The 19,049-nt window shown below is 36.8% G+C and overlaps 1 protein-coding gene across 2 annotated transcripts in view; it reads right to left on the bottom strand.

Moving 5' to 3' along the window:
• Positions 1 to 19,049, bottom strand: part of LOC146489358 (tRNA (32-2'-O)-methyltransferase regulator THADA-like) — a 38,377-nt gene that overhangs the window by 8,490 nt on the left and 10,838 nt on the right. The window contains exons 10-32 of one of the 2 annotated variants that reach the window (XM_085108387.1): positions 18,823 to 18,922; positions 17,568 to 17,650; positions 17,349 to 17,428; positions 16,339 to 16,404; positions 14,828 to 14,948; positions 13,090 to 13,159; positions 12,109 to 12,299; positions 10,960 to 11,043; positions 10,803 to 10,871; positions 10,195 to 10,270; positions 7,839 to 8,017; positions 6,642 to 6,797; positions 6,458 to 6,565; positions 5,677 to 5,806; positions 5,350 to 5,504; positions 4,488 to 4,831; positions 3,729 to 3,862; positions 3,357 to 3,556; positions 2,073 to 2,182; positions 1,655 to 1,787; positions 1,296 to 1,356; positions 1,113 to 1,177; positions 378 to 500 (exon numbers count right to left, since the gene is read on the bottom strand). In XM_085108387.1, the coding sequence (XP_084964513.1) occupies positions 378 to 500; positions 1,113 to 1,177; positions 1,296 to 1,356; positions 1,655 to 1,787; positions 2,073 to 2,182; positions 3,357 to 3,556; positions 3,729 to 3,862; positions 4,488 to 4,831; positions 5,350 to 5,504; positions 5,677 to 5,806; positions 6,458 to 6,565; positions 6,642 to 6,797; positions 7,839 to 8,017; positions 10,195 to 10,270; positions 10,803 to 10,871; positions 10,960 to 11,043; positions 12,109 to 12,299; positions 13,090 to 13,159; positions 14,828 to 14,948; positions 16,339 to 16,404; positions 17,349 to 17,428; positions 17,568 to 17,650; positions 18,823 to 18,922 (2,838 nt within the window). The remainder of the gene's footprint in view (positions 1 to 377; positions 501 to 1,112; positions 1,178 to 1,295; positions 1,357 to 1,654; positions 1,788 to 2,072; positions 2,183 to 3,356; positions 3,557 to 3,728; positions 3,863 to 4,487; positions 4,832 to 5,349; positions 5,505 to 5,676; positions 5,807 to 6,457; positions 6,566 to 6,641; positions 6,798 to 7,838; positions 8,018 to 10,194; positions 10,271 to 10,802; positions 10,872 to 10,959; positions 11,044 to 12,108; positions 12,300 to 13,089; positions 13,160 to 14,827; positions 14,949 to 16,338; positions 16,405 to 17,348; positions 17,429 to 17,567; positions 17,651 to 18,822; positions 18,923 to 19,049) is intronic. The other variant, XM_085108394.1, reaches the window with a different exon arrangement.

Raw genomic sequence — 19,049 nt, 5'->3', positions numbered from 1 at the left:
TTATTCCACAGTGGAACAATTGTTTGACTGAAAACAAGCAAGAAATATTGCCAGATCTCACTGATTTTATTTCGTAAGATCCAAAATAACACAAAACACGATAAAAGGCCGCTATTTCTCGGGAATTGAATCCTATTTTCTGAAAAAAAACTGCCTGTCAAAAATTGGTTGCCATGGTAACATTAACTCAAAGAACACTAACCGACCACATCAAATTTTTCCCAGATAAATTTCTGAAAAAGTCCTGAAGTTTCAGGGGGTTTGCTCAAATATTAAAAACGTTATTCAGGTTCAAAGTCGCCCCGGGCAGAATCATCTAGATAGGGTTAAAAAATGAAAATATAAAGTGAGACAAATACAAAATGAAGTTAACTTACTGCCCAGCTGTCAGAATGGAATCCAGTAATAGCCACAACTATACCATCAGAAATAAAAGGAAAAACATCTTCACCAAGTTTTGTTTCACGGTATAATGCACGGAGAATGTTACAAGCGTGAACCTGTCAAGGAATAACAACAGGTGTGTCACACATATTTTACTTGAATCAACAGGATGCTTTACATTGCTGCAGCTCAATGAGAATTGTCTTACAACTGCAGGACCACCCGTCTAAATGTTTAAATAGAAGAAAGATCCTCGTAGTCATCAACGCAACTTGAGTAGTTGTGAAAAGAAAGCCTGAAAAAAATTCGGGGTTGAACGAATGACCTCTGCGATGCCGGTGCAGTGCCCTACCAACTGAGCTATCAAGCCAACTGGGAGTTGGTCTTACATTTGTTCAACAATAATGTTTGTAACTTGTAGTTTCAAGAGAGAAAACGATAATTCTTTTGACCCGCAGTTGGCCGCGGTACCAGTGGCCGCTGACATTCTGCTTTCACTAAATTTGAGCAGAGGCCAAGGTAGGAAGTAGACAAAACTCCAAATTTCATTTTGAACAATGCGTAAATTGACTAAATACTACTAGTGTGAGTAACTGAACAATAGCATTCACTGGAATTCAACACTTGAGTAATTCATCCACAGAGTCAAAAGGTAGAGTCACTTCTGATTTGCAGTTTGTCTCCAGGAGTGAAAAATGTTAAAAACAACAACTAAAACGACGTTCTACCTGTGGAAGGGTTGAATCACGGATCCTGTTTTCCTCATCTGGTTTAGATGCAATTTGCAGTAGCTCTAGATAGGAAAGAGTTCAATCATTGCACTTTTCAAGATAGTTCTAAGGAGCTATAAAAACATAAAACAAGAGATCTAATTTCTTAAAGAACACTTTCAATTCTTCAATTCCTCTTACCTTGCATGACTCGTTTAAAACATGCTCTTCCAGCTGCACACGGTTCAGTTGTGACGATAGCCTATGAAGTGAATTGCAAAAACCTCATGATCAGTCACTGCCCACTGACCATAATCTCTTCCCTGGGATCTTAACGTCGCTTCAAGATTGCTACGAAAACCATATTTATATGTTTCAACGTAACGGAAACATAGCCACGAGCGAAGTTTGAATACCTAAATCTTGATAGGATTTGCTTGCATGTTTGACACACATAAAACACCTAAGAGAGGGTTGCAGCAGAATAGACAACTAGATAACCAATACGAGTGTTCCCAAACAGTTACAGTTTGTACTCTACAAGCAGTGTAATAAATAACCTGAATAAAGAAAGGTACACCAGCACTCCTTCGTGTGCCACACAAGGCCTGTAATGGAGCAGCACTTGTAAGTTCATCCAACAGAGACTGTAGCCACTGCTCTGGTAACTGACGAAGACCTGCATCCGTACTGCTACAAAGTACATTAAAAACATACGATTACTAGAACAAAACATACTACTGCAATGCATATAAAATGAATGAACTACTTGTTCACCTATATATACAGCCTTGTGTATCTGAGTGTCTGAATTTTAAAGCTGATTGGTGCTCAGAACAGTTCAGTCAGATTCCCTATATCTGGTAGCAAAGCCTGTAGGCACTGAAGTACCTTTGTGTTGTCGATTAACTAGACCAGCAAGCAGGTCCTCGTATTTTACGGTTACCGATGGCAAGCATTTCCTCAGCATTCGCATACCTCCACATAACAGCACATAGTTTAGCAAAGCCAGTGTATGCTAATTCAAAAGCACCTCTGTGTTTTGAAGTCAGCAGCACTTTGGTGAAGAATGAACCAATGGTTCGCAGCTGAAACAAAACACAGCATCCTTTTCATCATAGTGTTTCAGTAAAATTGGAATGGATCATTTGAATTTAGCGTGATATGTCAGAAAAAAAAAATTTGCTTCCAAGCATTATCATTAACTAAAGACTCGACAATAAATAATACTAAGGTGCGCAGATGAAAAATGATATTTATTAAGTAATATATCAAACACGAGAAGGTGTGTTTCATCAGATATCCAAACACTGAAAAGTAGGTTGAAAAAACGAGGCGCAGCCGAGTTTTTTTAAACGACTTCTCAGTGTTTGGATATCTGATGAAACACACGAGTGTTTGATATGGCTTCTCAAATTATCAATAATTCTTGGGGAAATTCAAGGCTAAAGTTGGCAAAATTTTATGGTAATTAGGATCACATATCCAAACCACGGTCACGGTAGTGATTTTCTTTGTTTTCTCTTGATGAATTACCGGTATTAATGAGTTTGAGAATCCCTGGTCAAATGGCGCATGATAGTCGATGATAGCTGATGATAGTCAAAACTATCATCAACTATTATCAACTATCAAGCGGGTGGTTAAACGGCTCACAGAAACTCGTGATAGCCGACGATAGTTTGCCGTGAGCTTCTAGTATCAGGCACCTGCCGAGTGTAAACATCACAAACAAAACTTCGCATGGATGAATTTTTCGCGACGAAAGTGAGCAGCCGCCGGCTTCGTTTTCATTCTGTTGTTGGAAGAACTACCGGAAAATGAATCTAGAGAGCGCTGGTGGAGCAAACGGCTGACCGAGAAACTTTCATCGACTATCACGCGCGTGATCAAACGGGAAGAACTATCATCAACTATCACGAAGAATTTGAACACGCTCAAAGTGAATGATAGTTGATGATAGCGCATGATCGTTGGTGGTCAAACGAGCGCTCGAGTTTGAACTATCATCGACTATCATCAACTATCATTAACTCCCCTCACTGACTATCATGCGCCATTTTACCAGGGCTTTACTCTGTATTGCATATGAATCATTGTTAAATGAACCGTTTCTTTTGCATGCGTCTTTCAGCTCTCTCTCTCCTTCAGCGAAGCCATCACTCACTCTCTACACTGGTCTGTTGGTCTTAACTATTTAGAAAACAAGTGAAACACTACAGTGTGTATACTGTGAAAAACGAAAGTTGTTAAATGAAAGACCTGTTCTGCTGTAAGCAAACCACGCTTGATGTTCCCATCTTGAAGGGGCGCATTCTCAGCCAGTTCGCCTAACAACAAAGCCACTTCTTTCATAGTCCTCCAGCAGCACACCAGTAGGAGCTGAGAGGAAGGAGCCTGGAGACCACTTGATTCCAACATATCATCTAACTGGTCTGGAGTCTCACTTACGTCTTCCTCTGCTTATACAACAGATTGAAAACCGCGTTACACACACTTCACCAAATCAGTTAGAACGTATGTAAATCTGACAATAAACATTCAATTGTACGGGCAAGAAATTAACAAGTCACGTGAGTTGCAAGGAAATAAATTTGATGTAGATTACCTTGGGTATCATGTGATGTAGATTACCTTGGGTATCATGTGATGTAAAACCTTCTGGAGATTCACTGGTGATAACAGGTGCAACAATATCTGCTGTGCAGAGACACTCATTCACAAGACATGACATGAGATTCTGCCAATGTTCATCGTCTGCAACAGAGCTAAAATAAACAGTCATAAAATGATTATGCTGAGCTTTTATCAGAGGAGTTGCATAAAAATTAACAGCAAATGACCTATCTTATTCATCAATAATCAGCAGAGCTAAGAGCAGTTTTGAATTGAGTGTCGTAAAACCAAAACTTATTCAGATTAACTGCGATGATGATGGAATTAAACTTCTTTATTATATTATTATTATTATTATTATTATTATTATTATTATTATTATTATTACTAATCGTAACAGATGTAAACAACACAACGAGTCAATCAGAATTCGAAGCAAATACATGTAACAGGCGCCAAGCGCGGGAAAACGCGTGCGGCGAAAACACGATTGGTTTTGGTTTTACTTCTCATTGGCTGAGAAAGTGGCACGAGTTTTGTTAACCAATCACAGAGCGTTGTAATGCAAAACCAAAGAAAATGCGAAATTACTTTCGACACTCAATTGAAAACCGCTCTAATATGTCAATGATAACTTCTAGTTTATGCTTGTTATCAAGCCTGCTGTCATCTTGCAGCTCTTCCTTTTTAAAACAGACATGGTAGGAGAAGGTTGGTGCAGAGGTGAGAGGGTCACGGGTTATGCATTTAAAAAAAACGAATGCAACAGGACTGTACCTGAGTGACGTGTAGCTGAGGATTGATCGCAGGCAATAGAGTACACCATGCATTGGTGCTTGGATACCAATCAACGACAAATTCTTTGAAGCAGTTGAACAATGAGACCTCAGTAAATCAATTAAATAGGTCAATACTCTGAAGGTTTGAATACATGGTGTACATTCAAGTGGTTCATCATCACTTGATGCCATAACACTGTTGTGTTTGCTGAATGTTAGTGGTGAGCTACATCTCTCTACAAGCAGCCTCAGTAAAGTGGCTGCACTTGAGGCATCAACTGCTCGAGGACTGGAAACCAATCTGTCAATCATGTTCAGCCATTCATGGCGGCACCCCTCCTCCTGAAAATAACAAGATAACATGCAATTAAATCGACACCTACTCAGAAAAATATTTCACCTTTCACTAAGCCTTTATTAAACTGATCTACACAAATCTCCAACACACACACACGAGAACTTGAAACAAACACGGTACTGACTTGACTAGTGAGCGCTTTTTTTATTGTTTTCTATGGACGGCAAAGTGATATTTTTCTCCTTCAAGTGACAAAGAACATAAAAACTGAACTAGACGTCTACCTGCCAATTTTGGGCACCCAAGAACGAACGTCATCAGACAATGCGTTTGGACACCTCAAGTACTCGCTAGAGGAAAAACTGCAAACGGCGATAATATTCCCACCGGCAATACCCCGAACTAAATAACTAGTCCATGTAAATACAACGTAATGTAGTTTTACTCAGTTTGGATAAGTGCGCAACTGGTCTTTGTGCAAAAAGTTAACACAAAAGCAGACATACAACCAAAGCCTATCATAGATTCAGATGCGCAAGAAGCTCAATCAGTGAATACAAACCTGAAATGGAAGATGTTGGGGAGGCACAGCCTTCAGTATGTCATATGCCATCATCTTATTATGTTCATATGTATCACTCAAACAGTCCAGCAAAATAGAAATATTATCTCCAGTCATGACTTCAGTCATACTAAAACCATCCATCTTGTTTGCAGCTAACAGTAGGAAGGAAAATTGAAAGTGTTTACATTCAGACTTAAAGGAACTTCAAAACAAGGTTTTTTTTTTTTTTGCTTTGAAAGCTTGCATCCCCAAGCAAAAGAATCTGTTGGGAGACTGCATAACAAACCATGGTAGGAAAACTATCCAGAGACAAAACAAACATACCAGTGCTTTCTTCCACACTAAAAATTTGCTTGATCAGCATCAGATTGGCCAAAGCTGTTGTCCGACGGGTGCTAGATGAACCAGGAAACAATGACTCAAACTGAAATCCACAAAACCAGAAAAGAAATGCCTGAAAAAAAAATTGAAATGAAATTATTTAAGACATTTAAAAATGACAGAAGTGCAGGAGACAAGGCCAGACGAAAACGTTCTGGCTTTCTTATCAATGAGACAAATGAGGTTAGTTCGTCAGTCACTCCTTGTTTGTTTATTGAATATTCGTTTATTTACTGGACGTTCCATTTCTTGTCATACCCGATTGAAATAAAAGATGTCAAAGCAAAAGATGTCAACTGTTAACAATCTTGTGAGAGATAAGCCTGTCACTCTCTGATCTCAGATTGAACTGGAATATTTAGAATGGATATTGTTAGTTCTTAAAATTTTGTGGACGGAGAAAACTGCAAAAGCTGGAGAAAAACCTTTGAACAACAACAAAAGCCAACCACTTCATAATACGAATGACCACAATCCAAACTGAGCCACATTGATGAATGGGAATATTCTCATTAATGTACCATCCCTTGGTGAAAGACCCAAGGACTGCTTTAACCTGACAACCTACATGTAAGATGGGTTACTATGCAATGTTTCTAACACTGTGAATATAATTCGACGCAGCGGCAGAGGATCAAATGGAAACAGCTACAAAACATGTGCATGACAAAACAGACCAAAATATTATATCTGTTGCTAAGCGAAGAATTAAGCAAATGATTACCTTGTAAAGAGCAACTTGTTTTTCATTGAGCTGCTTTTCATCAATCTTTTTTTCTTGTTTGACATTTTTACTGGATATCCTGATGCACTCCTTCAATCTCAGGAGGAACTTCAAAGAAAATATTGCACTTATTGCCTTGCCATATATAACAACTTGGAATTGAATTCATAATCAAGTTCTTTACCTTTTTGAGCTGTGCTCCAGCCTGTTGTCGAAAGGAGGGTGACTGGTTATTCATATTAGCAGGTATAAACATTTGTAAGAGCTGTAAGTCCAACTCAGTGACTGATTCAGTTGTTCTCGGAGAATCACAAAGTAGCCCAAGGGCAGCAAGACGAATCTGCAAGAAGGGATGTTTGACAATGTTATTGTCAACAATGTTAAGTTGTCTTGAGTGGGATTTAAAGGGGAAGTATCGCTCAAATTTGCTGTCATTTCAAAACCCAAAAATGTTTGTCTGTCAGCAGAAACAACAAAATAATTGTCAAGTTTGTTATAAACTACCACCTCAGTGCAATAAAACTGTCGATTAGTGCCTCTGGCCTGAGACAGATAGGGTCGGTATGAATTGAAACTTGAAAAATGTTAAGCTAATGTTTTTCAAGTTCTCGCATTTTTGGTTCCAAAATGCGCTAGAACGGATCACGAGTTCTTCCTTTCAAGAATTGAGTTGATGTCTTTCCTCTCATCATTCTAGAATTACTCGGCAGCTGATTGAAGGTCTTATTTCATTATTTTTAACAAAAGATATAAAAAACGCCATGATACTTCCCCTTTAAGGAGTAAGACGTACAAATATAACCACCATGAAATGCACCTAAAAACTGTCTAATACTTGACTGAGGTAACTTAGCTTTTGACTCCTTGAAATACAAGCAAATAGTCAAAGTCGTGTGAAAAAATAGTTTGTGGCAAGACCAGCCTTAAGCCAAAATGGACCTGTTTAGAATGAACTTGTCAAGGGAACAAGTATGATACTTGGCAAATATCTGAGAACTGTCTCAGTGAGTATCGATTATTATTTTTTTAATCAGAACTTGTAATGTCAGTTCTCACCGTCAGGAAATGATGTAATGTTAAAAATATTCTCAGAGTAAGAATGGTACTGGTTACTATTCCCTTACATACAATCACTGCAGGAGAAAAAAAAGAAATCACTGAATGAATGATTTCTCTCCATTCTGCAAACATGATACAAAAGTTATTGCTCATAAAACGTTTGGACTGCTGGTGACTGAACCTTACATGTAACAAGTTGATAACAGTTAAAGTATATGTTACAACTGTTTAATGTCTTTGATCAAAGCTTAGAAGAGACTTAACTCATTTTCAACCCCTCAATAACAAATCCAATGGATAAATTCACAAAGATATGTGTCACCTGGTCATCCAAATGACACAATGCATTCCTCATAAGTTCCACTGGTACCACCCTACACCACAAAGATGAGCTTTTTGCAGTAAAATTTTCAAGGTTTTTCTTGTTAAAACTCATTAACCCCGAGGAGCGAGCTGTCTTCAAACATGTAATTAGCGTCCCAAGGTCTCTTGAGCTTGGTTCTGAAAATCAACAACAAGAAGGAAATTCACAAAATAACAGGAGAAGTAAACAAGAAGTGAGTCTTGGTCAACTAGGAAATCTCCGAGTCCATCACAAGCACAAGTTTAACAAGATAAATCAGAATTGTATTTTTTGCCAGCTTTCAGGATTGCAGTGTTATAACTTATCATAACCAAGTAAATATCAAAGACCTTCTCACAGCTGAAGTAAATGGAATATGATTTGAGAAAACAGTAAAATTTTAACTGGCAGATGCATTCATTGTGGTTTCAATTTGTTTTGGGACTGAAATTTTTCAAAAGCAGCTTAACTTTTAATTGAAATTGTAGTCCAGTTTATTGCAATGAATCTGAGGCAAGGGAATTAATAAAAATTAAACTGGTTTGTACATTTTCAAACCTGGAAAACAAACAATTTAAACTACAACCTGTACTTGACTGAGGAACTGCTTTGAAAGGCATTCAATTGGGAAACAGAAAAGTTAACACCCTCCTTGTTTATAGAGAGTTTAGATGCTGGTATATTGCACGAGTGAAAGTCAGAAAAAAGAAAAAAGCTGCCAAAAACATGAACCAAAGGTAAGTGCATCCACAGCACCATCTCCAGAACTTTCAAACTTATGAAAGTAAGGTATCACAGGATTTGTGGAGCAGTTATTGGAGGGGTGGCCGTATTCGTCAAATGCTCCACTTTGTTGGTACCCTTGTCTCGAGTATTTGCATGCATTTGGCACTTTGACAAAATTTTGCCAAATTTGTCACATTCGCCAAAATCGTCAAATCCACCAACATGGCAGGCTTCCATGTGTTTAGCTTAGTTGCATTTATTTGGGAATTTGGCGAAATCTTGCCAAATTCGCCACCGTTATGACTGTGGCAAGATTTCATCAAAATTGCCAAATTCGCCACTGCCTGCATTTCTGGTCGACATAAGTGGTGAAGGGGGGGGGGGGGGGCACCAAAGCAAACACACAATAGTGGGCACAAGGGGGATATGGGGACATGTTGTCCCTGAACATTTTGAAATAACATTAGAAATGCATCTAAAAACTCTTATCCTCTCACTTGTAATGTAAAAAGTTTAAATATTTTTTTGAAGTGTACAATGATTCCTTTTGGACATTCGACCAATAGCAGGCATCAAGACAAAATTTCTGAATGCTATTCCTTAGCTAAATCTAACCCTCAGTTTTTTCAAAACAAACTTCAACACAAAGAGGACTTTATCAAGCAATAACTGAGAGTCACCTGGACATGTTTAAGTCTGATTCTTTGAAGGTACTAAAGCTTTGAGTTTACTTCCTCAAATTCATTAATAATTCATGAAGAAAAAAAAAGGAGATTTGGAAATGTAGTCTAAATTATCACAAAATTTGGTGAACTTTTGCTGTGAATTCCTCCAAGAATTATTAATAAGAAGCCATATCAAATCACTAGAAAGATTGTTTGATCCAATTTCCAAATACATAGTAGTCGGTAAAAAACAACTTGGCTGGGCCTTGTTTTTTTAATTTTTTTAACCTTTTTTTTTTTTTGGAAATTGGATGAAAAAAATCGTCCAAGCCTATCCAGTCATGAAAGTTCAATTCTATACCCAACTAAACCAATCATATGCAGAAAGAGCAATCCAAGAACAAATGAACAACATGAAGTAAAACACATATAATAATGTAAAATGTAAGTTTTTTTTCTGTAAGTAACGAATATGGCTAACTAAAATACAACAAATGCGATATTTTAATTTGAAGTGTTCAAAAAAGTGGAAAGGGGGGGGGGGGGGGGGCAGTAAAAGCCCACCAAGTCCTGCTCCCTGCACAACCCCTTTATGAGTGATGACGGGCCATGAAATTGAGTCTCAACATTAATAATAAATTCATGCACATCAATACCGAATAATTGTACAGACATGTGAACACTGGATGATAAATGAAGGGGTATAGAATGGTAAATTCGAGATTCAAATTTCAAAATATGAGATTCCGAGACCCACTTCATTTTTTACGTGCTTGAGATTTTGAGACTCACCAAAAATTTTCCGCCGTCATTTTTCAAGGACCATCCTATACCCCTAATTGAGTAAGTCCACTTCAAATGGGAGTCACTGTGGTACCACTCCCGTCTGGACAGGAAGGAGGTTGTGTAGTTAAAAACTCTCTACATTTACATCATGCTCTTACCACTGTTGCCTTGAAGATGTTTTATAAGATACTGGAGACTTTCAGGGCAACATTTCAGTAACTTTGGGAGGCAATACTAAAATAAACAAGGAAAAAAATGCAAAATAATTTTAAATCTAATATTGGAATGCTTGCTTTACAATGTCACTAGTACCTAGTTAGTAAACAGCATGAGTTTTTAAGGGCTCACCAATTCTAAATTTTCTACAAACGATACTGATCACAATTACAGCTACATTGGACTCTAATAAAGATTGATATAAACTTTCCAACAAAACTTGGTTTTGCAGTTGACATTTCTTTTCTGTGGTTCAGCCATCTATAAATACAATGTGTTTGTTTTAAAATTATTGATCAACTCACTATTTGTCAGCAGTCAATAAAAATCAAAATAATGATTTACTGAGTTACTAATATTCATAAATTTGTTATCAATATTAGTGTTGGTAACTCAATAAGTTACATGTCCACAAATTATATATTTTATTATTCTAGACTCCCTGGAATTTGTGGTCATTGTTTCATATGACCATTAATAATAATTTTGGTTAATAACTGAAAAGTCATGCATGCTACTGTTTATGGGTTAAGTTTAGTAATTAGCTGACCTGAGCCAAATGTTCCCTCATACGCATGCAGCCATTTTGAAGATGGTAAAGTAACGGAGCCATCCAAATCTGCACAAGGTCAAATGATAAATAATATTGAGACATCAAAATTGATACAACTGAAATAATCAAGGAAAAATGTTTAATTAAAACAGACCTTAAGCCATGCTTCAATATCATCACCAGTTTCTGAGATTTCTTGCTTGTGGGAACTTGCCATCTTATCTACAAAATCCATGACCTGAAATTATTAACATAAAATTTATTTAAAACAAAATGCTTTTGTCATATATCTCCCAACTCAAATCTCATTTTTACTCATGAAAGTATTAATAACTTCTTTCTATATTCCATTGCTAGGAAGTAAAATTTGTTTTAAAACAGTACAAGTAGAGAAATAAATGTGGGGGAATATTTTAAGCCTGGTGAATAAATGAGAATAATGTATTATTCATTAAGAACCATGAACCTAGTTTAATGGCTTTAGCTCCCACGGGTCTCCTATAGCTCAGTGGTAGAGCATCCGAACTAGCAATTGGAAGATCTTAGGTTCGACTCTTGATAGGAGCACTTGGATGTTTTTCCAAGTATGCCTGTGTCACTTACTGAATAATACATTATTCTCAGTACAAGTATACTAAACATGGCAATTTCCCAGAGCCAACAAACTATTAATATTCCTTCCTGGGGAAACACTGTCACCTTGAACTTTGGTTGTACTGATGCACATGATCTGAACATGATTTCATAGCAATTGAAATGGTTCACGAGAAAAAAGTCTTACAAGCAGACTTGATGAAAACAAAAGAACATAACTAATAGTAAGTTTATGGAAAAGGGAAAGAAGGCAAAAATATCAGTATTAACTAATTAAAACGTTTTTCTATTAAGCTGGCCAGTTAAGCTTTACAGCATGGTGACAAAATGTGGGTTTGTAAACATAACTTATAAATTGAATCACAATCATATTAATATGTGAACCACAGATACACCTTATCGTATTAAATACAACGATCATTACTCCAGAGTAAATGTTTGTATTTAACTTTTAGATTCTGAATCAACTGACGAGTGGGAAATTGCCAAAGAATTGGTGGGGAGATAATACACGTAGTTTCGAATGTTGGAAGATTCAAACAAGGTGGGTTTAACACATCCAAGAGGCATCCTTACTGTCATTTTGCTAAACAAAAAATGTCTCAATAACCTCTTTCAACAACAACCTCTTTCTCAACAAAAAATGTCTCCATCAAAAATAATATGCATCACATACACATAGAGCAGACCATCTGTTGAGGTGACTTACATGAGGGACCAGGCTTCTATCTCTCAACAATGGAAAAACATCTTGAGGGATTTTTGGAAACCAAAGCAGCATCTTTGTGGCTCCCACAACTGATGCGACACAGACAAGGGGGCCATATTTGCCCCTCACATGCCAGTCCACTTTGAGAAGAGATCCTGTGAGATCCTTCAAAAAGGCCTCTTTAGTGGAATCTAAAAGATAAGTTACAGTAATAACAAAATTATATTTATGAACTACATTGCATCTTTTATGGTGTATTATTTTCAGTGATACCACTTATATGACGGAAGTCTATTGTTGGTTTTCACAGCAATAAGTTTTAGAAGAATGCCTTCATCTGAATTGAAGAGGATCACAGAAGATCAACATTCAAACAGAGGAGGGAACAGGGATGGCGCAATGGTGAGAGCTAATGTGGCCCGGGTTTGATACATTCCCGGACTCAGTGTCTTGTGTGGGTTGAGTTTGTTGTTGGTCCTTGCTCCAAGACGTTTTTCTCCAGGTACTCCGGTTTTCCCCTTTCCTCAAAAACCAACACTTCTAAATTCCAATTTGATGTGAAAAGTGTCCAGCCCAATAAGTGTTCTGCACTAAAGACATTGACACTCAAATTAGGTGATTGATTGATTGATTGATTGATTGATTTATTTATTTATTTTAAAACCAGGGTCAGAATCACAATTGAGTGATCAACCAGTGACTTGGAGCCATGTTTGCTATTGTTGCTGGATTGTTGCCTACCAAAAGACAGATATTGTACAAACATACAAAACTATAGTTATAAAATTTTATGCACAAAATATAGTAGTTGCCCAAATTAATTTATAGTTATTTATTGCAGACTGGCTATGCTTGTGCTCAACTGACAAAAGAAGTTTTAGAAAGAAACCAACAGTTCAAAAATGAAACGTAAGCATATATTTTAAATGGTCCCACAAACATGCTACATTATATTGGTAGTTTAACATCATTAATACATACCAAACTGTGCAACAATTACATGCAGGTTGACAACATGTTCACAGATCATTCTGGTTTGGTATCGAACTCCCTGTCAATGGTTTTATTAAATCAGTGTCACTCATCTGGCAGTTTGTGTAAAATGTAGTTTTTACATGTAAAAGGTAATTACTAGTAAAACAAGTTTTAGTTAACAGTTAAATTAAAACTTGAATAAAAAAATAAACATCTTGACATGAGAGTACTTTATAGCTTGCATCTAGCACGTGTTTCTATAGCATTCTGTGCACAAGTTGAAGAAAAGGAAAAAACTTGAGAGGAGGAAGGGGGGGGGGGGGGGGAACTGGAGGAAATGGTTGCCCACAAACCCCACAATCTCCTGGCTTGATGTGACAGCTTATCAATAAATGGGTATATGCCAAAGTGGCCTGAACATGCACAAAAACAACCACCGCTTTTGTTCTCACTCGTTTGGAATCATATAATTTGGAAAACTTGTCATACCATTTTTGATAGAAAATAACATGGAATAGCAATTCCATGCATAACAATGTTGGTCATGTGGCACAAATTCAAGTCTTAAGATATCTTCAAAGAAGCCCACCTTTTCTCAGCAGAAATGATCTTGGCTAATGAGCAGGGGTGAGTTTGGGTTCCTATCCTTACCTAATATGGACAAAAGCATCAAGGACATTTTCACGTCACCTTAATGTGCAGATGATGAATTCAGGAGTGCAAAAATCTCTAAGCTGTAAAAGATCACTGCACCGCTCTAACAGAACCAGACGACTCACTGGTCAGACACGTACCTGATGCTACTAGTAAAATATCAGAATGTCAACATTTTCTATCACAGCCTTCTGGCTTCACCAACTATGTATTGGGAAACAAGGAACATTATGGGGAATGTGATGGCAAAAGCATATTTTAGATAGTATGTATCTTGAGGTCCAGCCACTGCATTGCCTGTGATTTTCAAAGGTTTGGTGTTCTTTTCTTCATCCAACAGTTTGTCACAGTCAGGCTTGAATTAAATACATGTAAGGTGTTTTGATTGTTAGCTGTCAATCAATGCTCATTGGCAAACCAGCTTTTCAAAGTTGTGGGGTTTGTGTGCAAGCATCTCCTTACCCCTCCTCCCCCTTCCCCTCCCATCCCCCTCCTATCAAAGTTTTGCTCTTGCTCCAATTTCTATGGAACAAAAACTACCGAAATGCTTGCTACTTAGGTTAAGAATCTGGCAGTGTAATTATCAACAGATTAAAACTACACACAAACAAGCGCAGCACCTGCAATGTTTGACCTAAAATCAGGCCAGTTAGGTCAGTTAAAAGAAGTAATATTCTAACTTTGTGGAAAATATTTTGGCAAATATATTTTTGTAGATCAAGTAAATCAGTCTGCAAAAGTGTCATGTAAAGTCTGTTACCTTTCAGCATGTAAAAGCTTTAACATTGTGCTTGAAAAACTGCACATAACATGCCCTCCAGTATTTGTATTCATGAGCTCAAAATTATATGTAGACTTATTAATAAAAAAACAATTGCATGATGAGTTGGTGGTCTTTCAGTAGCATTTTTTGGCAGCTGGAATATAATGATATGGCTTGAAATACACTGTAGCTTGATTTTAAAGCATGTTAGCTAGTCTCATGGAAACAAACTAAGACTGTAACTAAGTACGAAAGTTGTTGGGGCATATTGTTGATGGTTTGATGTTTTACCCAGCAGTTATTTTAATCAAGTATAATAATATTTACCTCCACAGGATGGTCCCAGTGACTCCACACATAGCTGAGAAGTTTGCTTGGAATTGGTGATGTGCCATGTAATTTTTCCTTCACCCAAGATGCTTCAAAATGGCCACTCACAGCTATTTGCCTTTAAGTGACAAAACAAAACTATGGTCAATGATTTAAAAAAGTTATTTATCAAGTGTGGAAACTAAAACCACAGAACAAATTATTAACACTAAAAAGCAGCATTCCATACACAGTGATAATTTAACAGATTAAAATTCTTTTACTCTTCACTCACTCATCAGCTAAACGAAACTCTAAAACTATTTCTTGGTAAAGAAATTGTGATATGAAGCTCATTAGTAGGCAGGAGGTGTAGACTTTAAACATTGTGTCACATCAACTTGCTAATTGTAAATATAATGTACTTTCTAAAATCATTGTTATACTGATTCAAGTCAACCTGGATACAAATGAAAAGCTTGTTATTAAACTCAAACTCATTTGCATTGGGGTGTTACGAAAATGAAGACCCTCGAAAACGAAGACCTAAGACCTAAGACCCAGTCTTTGTTTTCGTACTACGAAAACGAAGACCCTGTAATACAGAAAATCATGGAAATAATAATTTGTTACAAGTTCAACACACATAAAGCAGCAGCAAGGTTAAGTGATATACTGTAATAGGACATTACACTTCATGCGTTCCTTCCCATTATTATACTTTTTCACGTTCACTTTATTTATTTTATACTGCTAGTACTACTGACCCGTCTTATCTGTTCTGTGAAATTCTTGAGGGTTTCCTCGGGTAAACTTACCATGCATATTATTCTGGTTTAGCAGGCAGAATTCGAACGCTAGCTGCCTTTGAGTTATAGTTAGGATTGCGTGACAGGATAACAAAGAATGCGTTCTGTACAGGAAATGACCCTGGGGTTCTGTCAATAAATAATTTATGTCTATGTATGTTGTAGCTAAAATAGATTCTAACGGTCTATAAGGCTTGTTTGCAGGAAAATTCTGGATAAAAAGTCAGCAGGTCTTTTTGCTGACGTTGGGTCTTTGTTTTCGTACTACGAAAACAAAGACCGGGGATCTTTGTTTTCGTACCCTTTACTAAAAGCAGAAAAACCACTGAAAGTACGATTGTAGACGTACACTGCGCACTACTAATTGTTATTGCACTGACACTTCGCGCGTGGTGTTTTTTGGTCTTTCTTCAGTCACCACTGCTTTCGGCTCTTGTATTTGTTTTTCTATGCAATGAGTTCAAGTTTGGAACAGAAATGCCGTCGATAGAGCGATCGGAATATATTAAACCCTCAATAAGGTTGTGTTGAACTTGTAATTTCTACGGTTTTCTGTTTTACAGGGTCTTAGGTCTTAGGTCTTCATTTTCGAGGGTCTTTGTTTTCGTAACTCCCCAGGGTGAACCTAGGTCGACCTAGTTTTTATAAGTCTATTGTTAGCATCATTCTAGAAGAAGTTGCAAAAGATCACTGAAGGCCATTATTAAGTAGCACCCTCACCTAGCTTGACTTGCCCAGAGAGTCAGAGTTCGGAAAGCAAGAAGAGATGAACTGGAGTCATTCAGGCTGAAAATAAAAAACAACAGAAAGAAAGAACAAAGCTATGCTCTCTTTTGGTGTGGTATGGGGAGCTAAGAAATAACTTCTGTGTGACATGCAGATCAGATGCCACACAAAAGCCACAACAGTGTTGGTAATCCAACTGACTTTATCTAGTTAATATAATGTAAATTAGGAACATTGTATTGTGGGTTTGATATAATAAATTATACCACACTTTGAGGGCAGAGTACTTCAACTGAATCATGCAATCTAATTTGTAACTTACAATGTTATATAAAGGTGCCATCATAATAAATACATTATGAATGGTTGAGTGACACTGATTCATACGGCACCTTGAACCGGCAAACATGTTCAAAAATTTATACATTTAATATTTGGTAATAATTTTTGCCAACAGCACTTCATGGTTCACCTCATTTTGTCAATCCACATGAAAAAACTTTTAGTTTATTTTTTCAGGTATATCAGGATAATAGTACTGCAAGAAGCAAGTTTGGTATGGTGACATTCTTAGTTAAGACAGCAAATATACACTGTATATATTTTTTTTTACAGAAAATATATGCAAAGTCAGTGCTCATTGTTATTATGGAGAGTATAATACTTCCTTGTAGGCTTTGAACTGTTAAGATTTCTTACATTGAAAAAACATTTTTTTGCTCTTGTTAATGAGATGCAAGGCATCCAAATGTCATGAAAATTATACCTCTGATGGCACCAAAACTTTGCTACTGAATACTACATGATGAACTAATAGTAATAATCTAAGCAACAGTTGACATTTCAAATCAGGCTATAAATGCATATTTATGGTTGAATGCCTTCATAGTTCAGTCAAGTTAATATTGAAGTAAAATTCATGATTAATGGGTATCTTGACTGTAACAATGTACTGGTCTGTGTTACAACTATCAAATAACTCAAAAGAATGTGCTTTATCCTACCCATCACAAAGACAACACAAGTCTGGAAACAATGCATCAAACATCAAAGTCCCACTGCCTCCTTGGTCATTCAAAATGATCTATTGAGAAACAGAAGTCTAACTAAAGTATATAACAACTTGTATCACTCAGAATTATTCCAACCATTTAACTTAAATAATGGATATTACTACTAACAACTTCTACCATAACATACAAAAAGACAGAGTTGACTGATACCTCAGAGGGTTGAGCTAAAGCCTGTAGTGGTACCATGGACAGGACTCCGCAGCAAAGACACAAGTGAGAAAAACTCACAACACCTGTTGGCATACAATGAAAAGAAATGCATTATATAAATCCAACAAATGTTTTCACTTAGGTGCCAACTGTAAACACCCATCATGTGACATAAGCTGTAAGTTAAGACTTCAACAACTGATGATATCCTCCAGTTTTTGAAACTTTCACTATTAGAAACTTCAAAATGGAGGAGCATAATGATGCTGTAACAGACAAGGACATCACAATGCTTCTCAAAATTTTTAGCAGTGCTAGAAATGCTACATAGTCAACATTTGTAATGTGTACACAAAAAGGTAATTCAGCAAAAACAATTAAAGAATAATCTACACAATCAATGACAAATCTAGGGGAGAGCCCTTGAGGGCCTAGGCCCCCCTACTTACTTATTCTTAGATAATATAAGGCCCAGAGGAGAACATTTTCTCAATTCTATCTGAAACATATTTTTCACTCCATGCATGCCCGCAGGTTCCCACCTTCTACACAGCGTTAAAAATATACAAAGATATTACAAGTAATCGTTTTGTTATCTATTTTTCAGTGCTCACGCTGTTTCCTTGAGTTTCACTCTTTATAACCTGAATCAGATATTGATTATTATTATGTGTGAGGCATATTCTGCTCCAGATAAGGGCTATTAAAATTATAATATAAAAATTGGATTTAGATATCCTTCATTACAGTCTGCACCTTTTTCTCATTAGTGAGTTTTGCAATTTTTAGAATACCAGTAAGTAAAAAAAAAATTAAAAATGTATTCCCACAAAAAGGGTAACAGTGAAATTGACAATGCATACTGGTAATAATTGGTATTAAAACCTTACAAGGAAAAGAAAATTGACACTGTGACATTCTTTCTGTAATCATGCATCTCCAAATTACTCCTCTGAATCACAGTTTGTTTAGCTTGCAATTCCTGCAAAATGTCTCTGGTACAGTATAGCTGTACACTTGCCTCTCCAGTGTTCATTGTTTTAGCAAAACCACAGACTATAAAATAATCCTACAGATATTCCTTTGTCCTACAATACAAGTACAGTACCGGACAGAAGAAACCTAACAGGGAACGCGTTGCTGGAAAATTAGGGAACGCAAAGTGGAACGCTAAGGGAACGTTTAGGGAACACAAAGGGAACGCTAAGGGAACGCTAAAAATTACATGTAAGTACCGGTGAGTGAAAATCTTTACCTTGCGAATGTTGAAAAACAGAATCTATCTTTGGGTCATCCAAGGCTGATAGAGCTCTTTCTCCAAGTTCAACATGAGAAGGGAAAATCAGCTTACCAATCTGTTAAGTATCATAAATCACAAAACAATATTCAAATCTTAAGTCTACTGCAAAAAGCTTTCATTCATTTGATGAATCTTTAAAACTATGACCAGGGAACTTAATTAAGGCTTAATAACAGGAAGTT

Source organism: Pavona decussata, unplaced genomic scaffold (genome assembly GCF_977016875.1).
Source record: "Pavona decussata unplaced genomic scaffold, jaPavDecu1.1 SCAFFOLD_6, whole genome shotgun sequence".
NCBI lineage: Eukaryota > Metazoa > Cnidaria > Anthozoa > Scleractinia > Agariciidae > Pavona > Pavona decussata.
The sequence above is the reverse complement of the archived record's forward strand: the minus strand, read 5'-3'. Positions and strand labels throughout refer to the sequence as shown.